The sequence below is a fragment of the Protopterus annectens genome, chromosome 12.part0 (genome assembly GCF_019279795.1).
Source record: "Protopterus annectens isolate FY-2018-M chromosome 12.part0, PAN1.0, whole genome shotgun sequence".
NCBI classification, from domain to species: domain Eukaryota; kingdom Metazoa; phylum Chordata; order Ceratodontiformes; family Protopteridae; genus Protopterus; species Protopterus annectens.
In genome coordinates this window covers 1,132,719,403-1,132,737,552 of record NC_056746.1, presented here as the reverse complement: position 1 = coordinate 1,132,737,552, position 18,150 = coordinate 1,132,719,403, and the positions used below count along the sequence as shown (strand labels likewise).

The 18,150-nt window shown below is 38.1% G+C and overlaps 1 protein-coding gene across 1 annotated transcript in view; it reads left to right on the top strand.

The window, feature by feature from the left end:
• LOC122817026 (fer-1-like protein 4) overlaps positions 1-18,150 on the top strand; it is a 1,119,105-nt gene that overhangs the window by 324,075 nt on the left and 776,880 nt on the right. The window contains exons 7-8 of the mRNA XM_044090141.1: positions 324-485; positions 6,694-6,754. Coding sequence (XP_043946076.1) covers positions 324-485; positions 6,694-6,754 — 223 coding nt within the window. The remainder of the gene's footprint in view (positions 1-323; positions 486-6,693; positions 6,755-18,150) is intronic.

The following is an 18,150-nucleotide window of genomic DNA, read 5'->3' as shown; positions in this document are numbered from 1 at the left end:
TGTATCCATTTCACTGTGATCAGTTCTGGATTTCCCTGTAAAAATGGTTATTCAGTTGCAGCCTGACCCCCCCCCCACCCCCCACCCCCCCGCTAAGTAAACTGGTCTATGTTACATTTAGTATCCAGTTTGCATTTGCAGTTCTAATCCTGGTTCATTCAGAATGCTGGTTTCAACTGCAAGATATAATCTCTTTACAGTTAAACTGCTCTGATTTTTCTTTTTGTAAAGAAAAAATCATTAATTCACTGAAAATGATATTGGTAAATTTGTTGTTAAATATCTGTATGCAAAGTATTTATTTATTAGATATTTCTTTTCAGCATTGAAGGAATGAGACGTGCAGATGAACTGGATAAAGAAGCTAGACTGCTAGGACAAAGGCTTGTGAAGGGCATAGGGCATGACGGCGAGGAAGATGATGATGAAGATTTTGATGTTTCAGATATTGACTTTCCGAACATCAACTTTACCCCAATAAAAAGGTATCTTCATGATTAAATTTTTAAAAAATTATGATGTATTTTCTGAAGTTATTATTATATTTAGTCACCAGTGAGTATAACATATTTAAAGTTGGATCTTCCTTGGATATTCATTGTTTCACATGAAATGAAATTCACAGCTATCAGCAATCATCTGTCTCAGAATTACCAGAGAAATCATTCTATACTTTTCAGGGCAAATGAAAACCTTGACCTGTATTTTAATGCTTAACAAATACTTCTTTACCAATGACCACAGTGTGCCATACAGTGAAGTCTTGGGGACTTTTATTTAAGTTACTTTTGCTGAAGCAGGAAAAATGGTGACAGGCTTTTTTAATTATTGTTACGTGGTGGTACAGCGGCAGTGTTGTTGCCTCACAGTAAGAGGTTCTCCTGTACGATTCTTGGCTGGAGTGCCTTCTGTGTGGAGTCTGCATGTCCTCCCCGTGGTCGAGTGGCCTCCGAAAGACATGAGTGAATGGGCATACTTTCGTTGAAGGTTGGGCATCGGGCTGGCAACTCAGCACCATAAAAAAAAAAATCGACTGCCAATCATTAGTGGACCGGAGTTCCGCTGTAGCGACCCCTAACCCAGAAAAGCCGAAAAGACAAACAACAAACTTTTCTTGCCTCCCTTCCCCACATATTAGCATTTACATCACTTACAGATCAATTAGTTCACTTCTTCCACCACTGGTAATAACTCTGGTGATAGTCTTATGTTTTTCACAACAATCTTTTGTAGCTCATGCATGGAGTGTTATGATTAAGCTACAATATTGACAAAAAGATGAGCTAGTTAAGTGCAACAATAGAACAAGACCAGATCTTAACAATTGTTAAGCACCCCCTAAGAGTTGCTAAGATTGAGTCTTGCACTAGTTAGTCATAATTGACAGTCACAGACAGCAAACCACAGTGGCAAAGCTCAAAAAACAGCTTTGTTCCTGCCTGCTTGCCATACCCCCATCTATCCCTGACTTTTTCCAAAATATTGCCCTAACGTATGTTGCTATCCATTTGACAGTGCTCATCAAGTGCTTTACCATGTATGACATCTAGAAAAACACTTTGGGTTTTTTTCTTTTCTGTTTAGTAGTATAGACTAATAGTACTTGGAACAGATAAGGCTTTATACATTGAAAAGAATTATGACTGAGTCTCTGACTGTAACCCATATTATATGTTCTCGACATGGAGGACAAGATTCACCTCTCAAGCGAACATCCTGACATTCATGTCTCAAACACATAATATAGAGGATTATGATGGGCAAGACAATCATAACCCACTTATGTGTTCAAGACATGGATACCAAGAAATTCATCTCAAGAGCAAAGCTTGAGAGGTGAATCTTGATTTCCATGTTGAGAACACATAATTTACGGTTATGATTGGTGAGATCATCATAATTCTTTGTAATAATAATTACAAGCAGGCATTAAACAGGTAACATAATTCTTTGTAGTGTATGGAGCTTTATCTGCTCCATGTACTACAAGTTAAAGGGAAAAAAGTCATTTAGTATTTTCCTGTCTTTCTAAGCCATAAAACACTCAGTCAGAGAAGTAGTGTAACACAGTCCATTATGTTTACACTTCCCTTTCCTGCCTCTCAACTGTGTAGATTTTTGCAGAACATCCAGATTATTGCTTCATATTTTTTGTCTGTTACTCATAAAATATGTGGTTTTCGGACAAACCACTGAGGATTGAAATCGCTGAATAATGACATACGTGTGAGTTTGAGCTTGTGTCCTTCAGGAGATGGATGCTAACACATGTTATTCAAATAAGTTTGCTTGAGTAAGTTGAGGACAATTTACAGATACAGACAGCAGACAGAATCAGAACTTTTGTTTCTGCCACTGTCATTTGCTACTGGCATATTTTATTGCCCGGCACTAGACCTGACCTTAACAACTTCAACAGGGAGTGCTTAACATTTGTTAAGGTCAGGTCACGTGCCGCTCTGGCGCTTGACTGATTTGTCTTTTTCCAAATACCTGAGCGTAATCACCACACTCCATGCATTACAAAGCATTTATAATCACAGACCCACTCATAATCCTCTATGTAATGCAGGTGACAGGACTAAACAAGTGACTAGGGCAGTTCTCTTCATAAATCACAGGTGTTAGTTCCCTTTCTGCCATCCATTGGCAAAGTATACCAAATTAGTCCCGCAGATGTCTGTGAGATACTACTGGGAGTGGAATGGACTGGAGTCTGAATTGACTTTTTACTTGCGTGGTGTTTCTTCTCTTGCTGTGTTGAGGTACAACAGCAAAAGATTGTGGAGAAACGTCACATTCTGTTGGCCTTTCTCATACCTGACTTCTAGATGCAGTGAATGCATCATAGTCCAATGCTACCAGCCAAGCCAAGTCATAATCATAACAAAATTCCAGATGCAGAGACAGGAAGTTAGTTCAGACTAGCATGTGCAGGTAATCGGCATTACATGATGTGCTTATTTCTTTGATGTTGCTACAGCCATCTGGACTCTTTCAAAACCTAATCAGTTAATTAATTAAATATACATTAATTACTTAGTCAGGTATTTACAATGATATTTCATCAAAAGACTGAATCCAGCAGGGCAGATGTCACATTTACAAAGCAATTAAACTAAACAGATGAAGTCTGTACACTTGCCATAACCGCATTAAACATAACATAGTACTCGTAGTTAAATGAATTTGTAAACATTTTTTTTTATTCTGACTTCCTAAATATAACATGATAAATAATATTTCTAAGGAGTTATCACTGAGAAATGGGCACACATATAAAACCTATAGGTTAATTTCTGTTGTACTACATGACAACAATTTTGTGAATTATTGAAAGTAGTCTAGCTTCTTTTATTTCAGAAATTCATGATCCTATGACATTCCTTGCTGACCTCTGAAATGCCTTTTTTGGCAAGTTTCTCAGTGTTAAATGTTAGTTTTGTAAAACAAAAAAGCTCTGTGAGTCAAGCTCAAACACTGATATAATTCAAAAATTTAATAAAGCACTTTTCGTCACCTTCAATGAGGCAACTTCTTCAGATACATTTCAAAAAGCAAGTTCCATTTAAATAGAAGTAGGAAGTCACATGACCAAATTGTAAGAATGTATTAATACACTCAAAGTAGTACATATGTAAAAAATGCACGTGTTAAAAAACTTTAAAACAAGTCAATGAATGAGCAATCAATGTACCGCTTCTTCGATAGCAAGCATATATCCCTCCTCAACTAACTATCCAATGTTATGACAACAATTTTGCTTAAAAAATAACATATATATATAAAACCATACTTAAGCAGTGACTAATGATTTTTATCTACACAAACTTTTTAGTTTTAATAGACACACAATGTTACAAGACTCATTTAAGCCAGGTTCAACAAAGGCATTTAATCTGATTTACCATGCAAGTTCACGTTCTTCTAGCAACAAGTTTAAAGGGCCACCATGAATGTCAAACTGGATTTGATCTATTGCCCTAAAAGTAAATTTATGACCTTCATTCAACATACTGTGTTTAGCAAGTGCATTATCGATTTTATTTGTTCCTATTGCATAAGTGTGTTCATAGATCCTATCTCTGAGTCTACGCTCCGTTTTCCCAATGTAGAATGCTCTGCAAGATGTACATGTAGCAGCATAAATAACCAGTTTTGAGTTGCAATGCAGTTTGTGTTTTAATTCATACATTTTTTTCATTAATAACAAAAATCCTGCCTGTAGCTATAAATTTACACATACTGCAGCAACCACAAATGGACATACCAGCAAATCTATGGACACCAGTATTATTTTTTGTCTCAAGCAAGGTTTTCAAATTCATGCCTCTTCTAAAGGCAATTTTTGGAACACTACCTAACTTTTCTGATAGTATTTTGTCATGTTTAATTAGTTCCCAGTTTTTATATAAAATAGTTCTTATAATCATACTGTCCATACTAAATGTAGTGATAAAGCTGCACTCAAACGCGTTGGTTAAGTTGTTACTGGTTACCTCATCACGTTTTGAATCCAACAGGGTGTCACTGAATGTTACCACCCTAGGTTCACTTATACATTCTTTTCTGTCTAAAATCAGGTTGATTATCCCATTGACTCTTTTTAAAAAAAACTCATTGAAAGTTGTCTCAATAAAGGTCAATGGGTATCCTCTTTGTTGAAACATTTCTCTAAGTAAATTACATTCTTCTAAAAATTCACTATCAAGTGATACCATTCTGGCGGCCCTGATTAATTGACCTTTTATTATTGAACGTTTCTGTGACAGTGGATGAGAGCTGGTAAAGTGCAAAAATGAGTTGCAATACGCGTCTTTTCTAAATATCATTGAAACATACCTATTGTTTATAATATCTTTGTATAATCTAACATCCAAATAGTCAATACTAAACAACTGAAAGTTAAAAGTAAACTTAAGAAAGTTAGTCGAGCTGTTTAGATACTCAACAAATTTTTTTGCTGAGTCTTCGTCACCTCAAAACAAAATAAAAATATCATCAAGAAAACGTGTGTAATACGTAATGTTTGTCATGTGGAGAGCTTTATTGAATACAAAATGTTTCTCCCAATAAACCATAACGGTGTTGGCAAAGCAAATACATTCTTACAATTTGATCATGTGACTTCCTGCTTCTATTTAAATGGAACTTGTTTTTTGAAATGTATCTGAAGAAGTTGCCTCATTGAAGGTGATGAAAAGCGCTTCATTAAATTTTTGAATTATATCAGTGTTTGAGCTTGACTCACAGAGCTTTTTTGTTTTACGGAGTTAAATGTTAGTTTTGCTTAGATAAAGTCCTTTATTTCCTTTTGGCATACTTGTCACTATAGCAGTAGTAAACTTTTTAGAATAGAGCTATGTCAGGGCTGATGTGCTTTCAGTACGTTTCCACAGACTATTTCTGTGGTAATCATCAACAATTTCTACATGTAATTACTGTTTGTTTTATGACCACAGAGAAAGAGAGCAGCTATATGTTTTCACAACTCGGTGTATTTGCCCTTCAGGGATATCCCTTAGAAATATGTCGATCATTGGCTAACTCTATCTTAGCCATAAAAGTGTCTGATCAGACTCATTTAATGTCTGAGAATATTTTCACCTAAACGTGGGCTGCCTCGTTATCTGTTACTTAAAATCTGGCCATGAGAAAAATATTTTTTCTATATATTTGTATCTATTTTATATAGTTATTACTTTTGATTTAAATATGCTGTGTATTACTTAAGCACTTTGACTACCATGAAATAGCTTCACCCATTGTATCATATGACATTTCAAATCAGCTGTTAGTTTGAATTCATAACATCATGTGACAGATCATGTGACAGCATTTGAAGTCAGCTGATTAGCTAAAGTATATAAGGCCTAACCTTATATTAGAAATCTACTCTAAGCCTGAAGAAGCCTGGATGGTTAAAATGTTTTTTCTGTGCACTACCGCATTAACCTTAAATAAACCAGCATTTGCTAAGATCGTTCATGGTTCCAGTTACTTTTGTTTGCTGATACTTTTTAAAATCTGGCCATGAGAGTACATGATCTGAGCAGCTTTATTCAGTTATCAAAATGGTCAGACTAGTTTTGTTGTCTATTGCCCTATCTTTTCCATTTCCTGTACTGTTGAAATCCTCTGATTTATTTATGTTTTTCTCTACTTTGTTTCTGTTAAACTCCTGTTTGGTCCATGTTAAAACACCATAACATTTTAGGGTAAATGACGTGAGAAAAAGAGGTTGTAAATAAAGTGTTTCTTAGTGGGGAACAAAACCAAATATACAAAGTCTGCATTGCCTAATGAAAACTCTGCTGTTGTTGTTCCTGCACACATCAGAACAATAGAACGTCTGTGCTCATGTCACTATGTGCAGTAGCTCGCAGTGTGGGACTGCCCTCACTGCGTTTCCTCTATGATCAAGCATGTGGCACTGACTTTGTGGAGGCAGGTGATGGTGTCTTTGACTACTGTTCACTGGTGCCACTGTTATACCAGTAGTATGTCTTACCTAACACCACAAGCTGAATCTGGGTGTGAAGTTTTGTAAGTACAGAGCAATTAATTTTAATTAAATTGGTTCTTAACTGAGACAAATGATTGTATGAAAATTAACATTCTGCAGTATCTTTTGTATTTTCTCTGTCAATGAACATGTAAAATAATTTGTTTAACATATTTATATTTTCACAGCCGGTGCCGATTTTTGTCCAAAAATGATTTGATTGCTATTCCAAGGCCACAACATTTCCAGGTATGCCTTGCTAAATAAGTATATGAAACTATTTTATTCATGTACCTGCATAGTGTGACAGAAAAAGTACGACTGCAGATGTTCTAACTAAATAGATAAAATTCAGTATAACAAACATGGAATGCTCATCAGAAATATGCTGGTAGTCCTTGTCAGGCAATGACATCAAAAACTGACATGGGAGCAGGATTAAGTCATTCCAGAGGAGTGTGGCATTGGATTTAAGTGACTAGTTGATTTATTCTGACAGATCATGGTGTTGGCTTATTTTCAGGGAATGTAGTATGAATTATGCAACTGTTTTAGCAAGAAAGATTTCTGGAAAGGCAGACCTGACATTAAAGAAGTGTTAAGTAATTTAGTAGAGACCTGATGGTATGAGCTGCCAAAGCCCTTCATCTTGTGGTCCTGGGCTTCATTCCCGTAGGCTATATTAGCCTGATTTGTGATGCTGAACAAGCCAGATAACCAGAAAGTACCCCCAGGTTGCCCCTGAAATGAAGTACTTGCTTTTAATGGTTTTACTTGTTTAAGAAGTCAAAAGCCATGTATAATGTGTGCATTGGAGAAGGCAGTATTTAGCATCAGAATTAAAGAGACTATTTACACAGGCACGATGCTGTGATGTTTGCTTCCAGGCTGGATCAAATCTGAATCCTTTGCTGGAAAAAGTGTATTCATGTCTCAGGTCTGGCCATCTTGGAGCTAGACTTGAGCTGGTTTTAGCATTAGCACAGGCTACAGGTCTGCATTACTATTGGAGGGTGCATGTCAGATTGCAGGTAATATGCATGCTCGATTGCAGGTAATATACATATCATATTAAGGTAACATACATGTCAGATTGCAGGTAACACATATGTCAGACTGCAGGTAATATGCATGTATGTATGTGTGTCAAAACATAAAAGGAAATCAGGTGACATGCTGGCCACCTTGTGCAGTTTAAGAAATATATCCCACCTTGGAGACTATCTGTGTAAAACAATCCCCAGCAGCTATTTTTTCTCATATCTTCAGGTAACCAATTTCTGATCTAGCTAAGTAACCCAGATCCAATCCTCACAGTGCCATTATTGCATGCAGATCTTTGATGGCTCATGTTTTTGCTGAGGCTGAGTGGGCAGGCAGTTTCAGACAATGTCATCTACCTGTACACATTTCCAACAGATTATCCCACAGACTAGTGCAGACAGTGACTGATCCTTCAGTGTCACACCACAGTGGGATACAGATGTGAGTATTTAAGAGTCACATGTGACTTCAGTAAGATCTAGTTAGCATCAGGTTATAGTCAAGTATCTTCTCTTCAGTTATCCAAGGGCATCCACTTAAACAAAGTCAGAACAATATGAAAATGAAAAGCAAAACCAACAAAATCCAGGTGCCGCTGCAGTAAGCCACCAAAGGTCCAAGAATAAATGTAGAAAAAAAGCAAAGGCAAGGCTCCAGTTTCTTCAACCAACACAGCTGTTTATTAACACAAGCGCTTTCACTAAATGCTTCTTCAGGTGTATCCACATTGTTGCTAAAACACCCATTTTATACTATCTAAAAATAGACCATTGCATAGGTGATGTTTTTAAATGTGTTATATGTGTACATATTTTTCTGCATTTGCATTTGATGGTGCATATTTTTAAATGTGTACATTTTTTATATGTTTTTAGAAGCATTTTTCTTTAAATAGTTAAATGGTATTGTCATGTGATCTGTGATGATAGTATAAATGGGTGTTTTAGCAACAATGTAGATACACCTGAAGAAGCACTTAGTGAAAGCGCTTGTGTTAATAAACAGCTGTGTTGGTTGAAGAAACTGAAGCCTTGCCTTTGCTTTTTCTGCAAAATCAGAACAATGTACACATACATTAACCAGGATTGAAGGTTACACTGAGTTTTGCCCTGTGCTGCCATTTGTCTTTTAGTGACATATAAACAGCAGAGCACAGTTTTTGCCTTCTCATTCGAGATTTGGCATTATGTGGTTCTTCATATTCCCAGCCTACCTACCCAGGTGACCTGAAGTGGCTGCTTGTTCTATAAGATATAATGTGATTGTGAACTATCAGGCTAAACTACTTTCTTTTGTTATTGGTAATTAGTGATACTGGTAATTAGTGATACACTCATTATTGTCAGACCAGATTTTATACACTTATAGCCTAATTGCCAGCATGAAATAATGGATTTCAATTGCCTGTGATGGTACTGTTTATATTTCCTTTGCTCTCCTTTGAGTGGCACATTACAATTTCACCTAATTCACACACACACGCACACACACACACACACACACACACACACACACACACACACACACACACACACACACACACACACACACACACACACACACACACACACACACACTAGGATAGAAATATGAAAAATAATGATTTTAGATGGTAGGCTGGATAAGCAGGATTTACAGACGCGTTGCGTTATTCTGTTACCATCATGGGAACACAATGCACCACCCAAAAAATAAACAGCTGCTTTTTTGCATCACTGTTGCCATGGTATCACTAATGATCACGTGTGTGTGTGTGTGTGTGAGTGTGTATGTGTGTGTGTGTGTGTGTGTGTGTGTGTGTGTGTGTGTGTGTGTGTGTGTGATGTGGTGCAGAGGGGATTAATTGAAAAACATTTCACTAACCAAGATGAGAGAGAGTCGCATTTTCAGTAATGAACTACTGTTATCTTACTTATTTCTGTATCTGGTTGGAGTAAATCCGTGGATGGTTTAGTTGACTTTTGACAGACATGCCATATGCATATACATTCTGGTTATAGACATACCTTGGAATTTTTGGTTGCACAATGAAATCTGAACTGTAACAGAATATTGGTCAGAAAGACAAATTAAAAATACTGCAAAATATGGGTTTTTTTTGTTTTTTTTTTTCAGGCAGGTAATATGTACAATTAAGGGACAGCAGAGTTTTTTGGAATAGAAATTTTAAAACAGTGACTAAGATGCATGATTTTATATCAGTCCCACACTAGAACACTGTGGTGCTAATTTTGTCACTGGAACCAAAACTTGATTAGAAGAAAATAAGTTTTATTATTGAAGATAGTTTTGTAAGTGTATGGCATGTTTATGCATTGAACTATTTATATAGCAAAATTGTAATCCTTTGCAACTTCATAAAAAGCAAAAGAAAAGTCAAATGAAATACATGGAGGTAATATGAACTGAGGTGTCCAGGGTAAACATTGTATAATCTGGCCAGATGAGACATAAAATGTAATAGCTTTTGCTAACTATTATTATAGTGATGTCTCTCTAAATTAAACAAGTTACTGCAGCTAAACAGCTTCTAGTTGACATGAATGGACGAAGCTTTGTACTGGGATCTAGTTTACATCATCCCAATGGAAAATATTGTTATGCTCTTCACCAAAGCTATAATTATAAAATGGGATAATACCCAACAAAATAATAACTGATCTTATTTTGCTGGAATTTAGCTTCCTGCATCTTCCTGGGTGGAGCATTATGCCTTCTGTGTCTCTCTACAGGCTTCTCCTTTGTTAAACTGATTGGGATTTCTTAAGTGACTGTTTTTCCAGGTATTATGTCAAGAGATATGTTTATCATGTAATATAATCATCTAAAAAGCTTTTTTTGCAGGCATTAAACAGGTAACTCCCACTGCACCCCCATGTGGGGGACTTTATCACTACTCTTTACTTAAATATACTAACTTACAAAACAATGGGAAAAATTAAACAAATGGGAAATAGAGTATAGGGGTCTTGCACAAATAGTGCCTAGTTAAACACTTTGGAAAGTCAATGCAATAACGTATCAAATGAATTGACAGTCCTTCTCTGCGTGTAGGGCAACCTCCTTATAAATATATTCCCAACCTCAAGTCTTGAAAAAGAGGATTACCCCTCTTTACACCCATTTTATAATTATGCATTTAGGATCACAGGATCATAGGAAGTTACTAGGCTGTTGGCCCTGAGGCCCTTACAAGCCTAGCCAAGAATTTAGCCCATGTTTCAACAAGTCAGCACCCTATGCCACTGTCCAACAGGGACACAGGTGGAATCCCAGGGTTATAGTTTCTGTTCCCCATCCAGTTATCCAGGTTGCACTTAAAAAGGTTTAGTGAGGTGCTCTGCTTTACGTGGAAAGGGAGTCTATTCCACAAAAGGGGAAGTCTCTGGGACACAAATCTGTTCCACCGAGTCCTATTGATGTCACAGACCAGTTTGAGGTTGTACGTACTGGTTACTTGGGTGGAGCTTGACTTGTGGATATGCAGCAGTCCCATCAAGGCAGGGTCTGAGATTGCTTTGTATGCCTGCCAGAGGTCACCTGTGAGGAGTCTGTAGGAGACTGAGTAGAGGGACAGGGCTTTTAGACTATCTGTGTAGGGTAGATGTTTGAGGCCCTGGATTCACTGGGCGAGGAACCTCTGTCATCTGTTCATCTGCTGTATGTGCTTTGTGAGGTACATACCAAAAGAGGAATTGTACTCAATAATGAGTCTTATAAGGGAAGAATACAGGGATGTTATGACCACCTTGTCCCGGGATGAGATACCCTTACTAATGAGATGAGCCATGTAGAAAGCTTTCCATACAATGGAGGCAATATGGTGGTCAAAAGTCAGTTTCCTATCAACCTGGGTGCCAAAGTCCCTCATGACTGATTGCATACATTATTATCAATGTGATAATTTGTGGGGACGTCACTCTCCCCAGAAGGGATGATGATGCATTTGTTTGGCATTCAGTTTGAGGCCATGGTTCTAGCACCAGTCATTTGTTTGGGTAAGAGTCTCTTGGAGGATGTCCACATCACTAGAGGAACTGATGACAGCACCCAACTTGCAGTCATCTGCAAACCTGGACAGCCATAGCTTACTAAATTTGGCCTGCACCTCCGAGAAGTATATCCCAAACCAGGGGTGTAGCCAGGATTTTCAAATTTGTACTCATATCTCCCAGACTGCTGCCCCCTCAACAAGCCACACCCACATTAACACTGCTGACCAAGCCATGCTCCTTCACATTGCTGATCTCTGAACAGATCACTGGCAAGTCTATGCCAGGGTAGCACTTACTTACATGAAGAAGCAGCATGAACATTTCATTCCAAAGGTAGTTCTTTAAGTCAAAAAACAAAATACCTTTCTATTTACACTAGGGTAGCTCAATCAGTCCCCCCCCCCCGATTACTCTTCTTTCCCTTGCAGCTCCTAACCCTTGTAGTGGCTCATTAGAGCTCCAGTAGTGCTGCTGACTAAAGGACTGGCAAGCTCTAGGCAGCACATGCTCCACAGTGTTGTGGTCTGTAGGTACAACATATAGTGCTCTCCCTAGGTAACACCCAAGCTATGAGCCACAACTACCTCCCTTCCACCCGCATGGGTCACATGGCAATGGCTATTCACCCCTATGGCCTACACTCATACTAAGCCTTTTTGGAATAGTAAACCTTACATTCTTCCCCTCAATACTTCTCAGGAGATACCCTCGACCATAACTCTTCTGGCTATCATTAGCAAACAAGTCTTCAATGCACTCTCCAAGGCAAAGAATACTACCTCTCATTTCAGATGGCTCTTCCTCCCAATAAACAGCATGTCTCATTCGGTCATACAAATAAACATCATAACATCCTCCATCTGTGCTCACTACCACATTTTCTGGATCAGGTTGGACAGAATTGAATGAATAAAGTATTTACACTAACAGCATGATGATATAGACACATAAAACACACACACACGCACACATGCACACACAATTTACTTACCTTCTCTCTCAATGGAACAACTGTTTTAAATTGCACGCGAGATAAAAAGTTATTTGAAAAAAACAAATTACGCGCGAGAGTGCTAAATAGTTTTAATGCGCGTTAGCATGCGTGCAACATGTGAATGGCTTTCCTTAAAGGAGAAGACACCACTTAAGCGGATTCACCTGGATCTTAGTGCTTGCCTTCTGCTACCCCTCCACACAAACACTGTACTGAAGTGTGTACAGTGCGTACGCCTCCCGATGTCCCTGTCCCAAACAGCAGAGGCCCCAAGACTGATCCCTGGGGTGCACTGCTTGTTATGGGTCTACTACTTGAGGTGTCTTTCCCTATTTTGACTAGGTGGGTTCTATCAGTGAGCTAGTTTGCTACCCATCTGGTAGGAAGCAGGAATATTTGTCCCAGGACAGTTCGACCCTGGACTGTTCGGCCCCGGACTTTTCGACCCCAATGCATTTCTATACAATTTCATGTATAAATTTATATGTATTGTATATGTGATTTTTTAGTGGACAGTTCTACCCCGGACTATTTGACCCCAAATATATTCTAGTAAGTACTTTATCATTATGTTATTATTTAATTAATTATTCAATAATAACACTGTTAATATTTCATTGTATATATATATATATATATATATATATTGTTTACTTTAATATTTTTATTTAATTTAATTATTACATCGGTTAGTATAAATATAACACACAAACTTTTAACATATAATAACTAGTGTTATGTTTTAACATATTATGACTAGTGTTACTTTATAACATACTTTATAACATATTTTTTATAATAAATTAAACACATTTTTTTATTTTATATTATGTTGATACTTTAATCAATCTATTATGTATTACAAATACATTGTTTAAAATTAAATGAAATCAGTGTGATGATGGGTTGGATATTTTAAGAAAGATTTTTCACACACACACACACACACACACACACACACACATACATATATATATATATATATATATATAGGTCTACTTCATTTGATTGAAAGACCATTTGACCTAAACCCATTTGATCGAAATTTCATTTGATCGAAAACCAGTATTCAAGGCATAAAACTGGGATTTGTCCACCTCCCCAATGTCGTGCGACCCTGGAGTTGGTATATATAGTTGGGGGGGGGGGGCACAGCCCCCCCACCTAGTTTCCTTTAAAAGAAGAAAATAAAACAAAAAGTACAGATTTTAAACAGAAATGTCCCCCCACACCCCCTAACTATATATACCAACTCCAGGGTCGCACGACATTGGGGAGGGGGACAAATCCCTTTTATTTGCCTTGAATACTGGTTTTCGATCAAATGAAATTTCGATCAAATGGGTTTAAGTCAAATGGTCTTTCGATCAAATGAAGTAGACCCATATATATATATATATATATATATATATATATATATATATATATATATATGATTTTAATAGAAAAATGATTGGCAGTGTATGTGTAATTATGGATCTTGTACCTCACAATTTTCTTTTGTCCAAAGACCGATATTTTCTTCAAAAAAGGAATAGCTATGGACACAGTTGTAGTACTGATTTATGCAATTATTATTTAAATGTATGGTGTTGGAGAAAAAATTCTAATTCTCTAAGTAAGTACATACATGTGTAGTGTTGTTTTGCTGATGACTTTTCATTTTCTGGTCAGTAAAGGAGTCACAGCTACAAGAATATATAGAATATTTCTGTTTTACAACGGTTTGCTAACTAATCCGGATGTTAGCAGCATTATTTAGTCCGGAGTTTCTGTTCATTGATTTATTGCATATATGTGTTTTTACATTTTTATTTTAGGTTATATTTGTAGGGATACTTTATTTTTTAATGCCTTAATTGTATTTTTATTGTTAATTTTATTTATTTTTATACAATGTTAATTTTTATACGGTAACTCCGGACTAGTTAGTGCTGCAAACTTCTGGATGTTATTGTTGCTGCTTATTTCCTTCTTGTTTTTGCAGTTATTTTTTTTTTATATATAGTTCAACTAACTAATTGCATTTTTTGTAAAGTAAGTGTAGTCGAAGCACATAAATAGAAAAGAAAAAGACTGTCTAAACCAATTTTAAGAATGTTTAAACAGTCTTTCTTTTCTATTTATGCTTTGATGTGCTTCGGCTTCACTTACATTTTTTTTTTTATTTGGGTCCAACCATCTGGGGTCAAACTGGTTGGGGGCAAATTGTCTGGGGTGAATCGGTGGGGTCCAAACGTCCTGTACCCTTAGGCACCCTATTCAACCAAAGCCCGAGTACCAGCTTCATCCCAGCTGAGTGGAGCACAGATACTGTCATCCCTGATCTGTAAGGCCATATGTTACCAGATGGATTGATGTCTAGTTGAGCGAGTTTTACCTATTGTACCTGAGTGGGGAATAGTGGCAAAGGCTTTGGCCAGGTCAAGGTAGGGTAGGCGGTGTACACTGTCTTCCCCATGTCTATGGTCTTGGTGACTGTCTCAAAGAAGTCAACCAAATTTAACAGGCACGACCTCCCTTTGACAAAAGCAAACTGTGTGGGATCAAGTGTCTGGAGGTTGCCAATGTCCTTGTTATTGAGGTCCACGATAATCCGCTTCATGGCCTTACAGATCAGGCTAGTTAGGCTGAGGGGTCTATAATTTCCTGGATCTGTGGATGCTCCACCTTTGTGCAAAGGGATGACAGTAGCTGTGCTCCACTCGGCTGGGATGAAGCTGGTACTCAGGTTTTGGTTGAGTAGGGTACCTAATGGTGCTGCAAGTTCCTGCCTGAGTTCATGTAGGATGCAGCCTGGGATGTTATCGGGTCCCACAGAGGCTGTATTTTTGCCTTAGAGAGGGCAGTGATTACTTGCTTCCTAGAGATAAGGGGAGGGGGGCAGGCACTGGGAATGTCCTGTTTTACTGATGGGGGGACAGAGAAGTGAAGTTTTCACTGAACCTGTCTGCCAGCAGGTTGGCTATATCTACAGCATTTGTGTATGTGGTTTCCTTGACCACCAGTTCTGAGGAGATTTGGGTGATTTCCTTGAGATTATGGACATATGTGAAGATGGCCTTATGATTGTCTTTAGTAGATGTGGCCAGTTTGGAATCAAAGTTTGCTTTGGGGGATTTCACTAGTGCTCTTATTTGCTTGTTCAGGCTAAGGAGAGATTGCTTCCAATTAGACACCTGCTCCTTCTTGGTCCTGGACAGCAATTTTTTCCTTTTATTATAGAGTTTATTTATTGTAGATGTCCACCAGGCAGGTTTAGTCTGCTTTGTGGAAGATGATTTCATCCTGTCTGGTATTCCTGATTCCATTCAGCTATAAAAATGCTCATATATTACTTCGGTGTAGGTTTGGACATATGTGCCAGTTCCTATGGAGGGGGAGGGGCTATGAAGCTGTTTATACCTTCCCTCAAGAGGTTGTAATTAGCTTTGGAAAAGTTTTTTTCTTTGACCCTACCTGTGGGGTGGGGGGTGGTGATGGTCAGGGGAGATGGTGACTTCAAAAGTGACTGCTTTGTGGTTGGATCTTACCAGGGATGATGACACTGTAGGGATGCTGCAGTGGTTACTCATACTGGTTAATACCAAGTCCAAGATATTTTTACCTCTTGTGGGGGTGTCAGCCAACTGTTCCAAGGCATTTGCATTGATGAAATCAAGGAATCTCTGGGCATTTGTGTTTTGGCATGAATATTTCTTCCAGTCTATGGTTGGATAGTTAAAGTTGCCCAGGATCAGGGTAAAGGGTTGAATCTTGATAGATTCAAAGAGGTCCAGATAGGTAGAGTCGGCATCTTGAGTTAGAGTTGGAGGCCTGTAGCTAGCTATGATTTGAATAGGGGTTTTGTCAATTGTTAACTGCACCTGAAGTGTTTCCTGTGCATCGTACTGTTTGACCAACCTAGAGATGTGTATGTCTTTTATATATATTGCAACTCCACCTCCTTTTGTTTTGTTGCCCATGGGCTGGGGTCTGAATGAATGATAGTATGAGTAACCTGGTATGGCTGGGGTTCTCTCCACAGCTTTGAACCAGGTTTCTGTGACTACAGAAATGTCAACTTCTTCCAGCGTTAAGAATGATTGCAATGAGTGCAGTTTCATGTTTAGACTCCTAGCATTTACCAGCATGACCTTTAATTTATGATTTGATGAAATTTTCATGTTGGTAGTTTTGACCTCATGATATTGCCTAAAAAAAGGCATTATGGGGAGGCAAGAGCCTTTGCCAGGAGCCTGAAGCCCAAGGGAGACATATGCAGGCCATCTCTGGCAAAGCATCGTGGTTTGTCACTCATGTCATCCCATGCTGTCAAGTACTGGATCCCCTTGGAATGATACCAGAAACTAAGCCAATTGTTAAAGTCAGTCATTTTCTTTTTGTATTGAGGCATCATTCTGGGGGATGGTAGAATGCTGCTTAAGGCTAGGATCATATCTGCCTGGGACACATACCCAGCGAGCTCGATCATGTCTCTCTTCATATAGTCCAGGGAGGTACGTCTCAAGTCATTCACTCCAACATGACAGAGTCAAAGCAGTACTTGTTGAGAGACTTGAGTGCATTAGTGATATGGCAGATTCTGGCACCCAACAAACAACTAACCGTGACTTTCTCCTTACCCAGCCTGGTCAGGAGAACATTTGTGTGTTTCACAATGGAGTCTCCTATGACTATTATGTTGGATTTATGTTTAGGTCTTAGCGGCTGTGAGACACACGTGTGTGGACTATGTGTGGTGTGGTGGACCATGGAGTTCATGTGCATTTATGCCTCAGATGTCTCTTTTGTTTGGGTATGCTTTTGTTGAGGACCTCTGCATATGTGGGGGTGTGTTGTGAAGGTGTGGTGTGGGTGGTGTTTGAGGTGTGGTGTTTGTGTTGCCAACCTTCTCAGTGCCAGATATACTGGTTTGTGGGGGAGAGAGCAATGACACTAGGTGCTTTTGTAATTGCATCTCTCACAAATTATGTTCCTACGTGGTAGTAATAGAGGGTTGTCCATGTACATGAGGCAGTTGCTGCACTGTTTCAGGATGCCCATATCAACCAGACTGGCAGGAGAAAATGTAGGAAATTATCCATCCATATTTGTCAGAAATTGAAAAAAGAGCTAAGAGGGTAAAGGGAGGAAGGTCTAAGAGTAGTACTACTAGATGATTAACACAAGTGCAAGTGCTACTAAGGAAAAATTTGTAACTGGAATACCTCAAAAAGGGTTAAAAACTGTGCAGCTGAAGCTATGGATGCAGCAGACCTGTACCTAGACTATGCTACTCAATTTTAAGGTTAAGAACACAGTAAAAAAACACACAATGAAGCACAGATTAACTACTTATAGTCAAAAGAACAGAACTCGCAGTATGAAAAAATACAGTTAAACAGTATTGAAATGCAGTTAAATGCCATTAAACAGTAATGCATTGTAGTAGATAGCAATGAAATATAGTTAATCAGTAGATTGCTTTAAAACACTAGCTCACAATCACAACAGTAACAGACAGCACAAATAAAGCAGCGATTCAGTAGAATACTGTCATCAAATTAATGAGGTTACCAACAAGGAGTAATAAACACTCACACTCTGTTTCCTATGTAATTTGCAAAAAT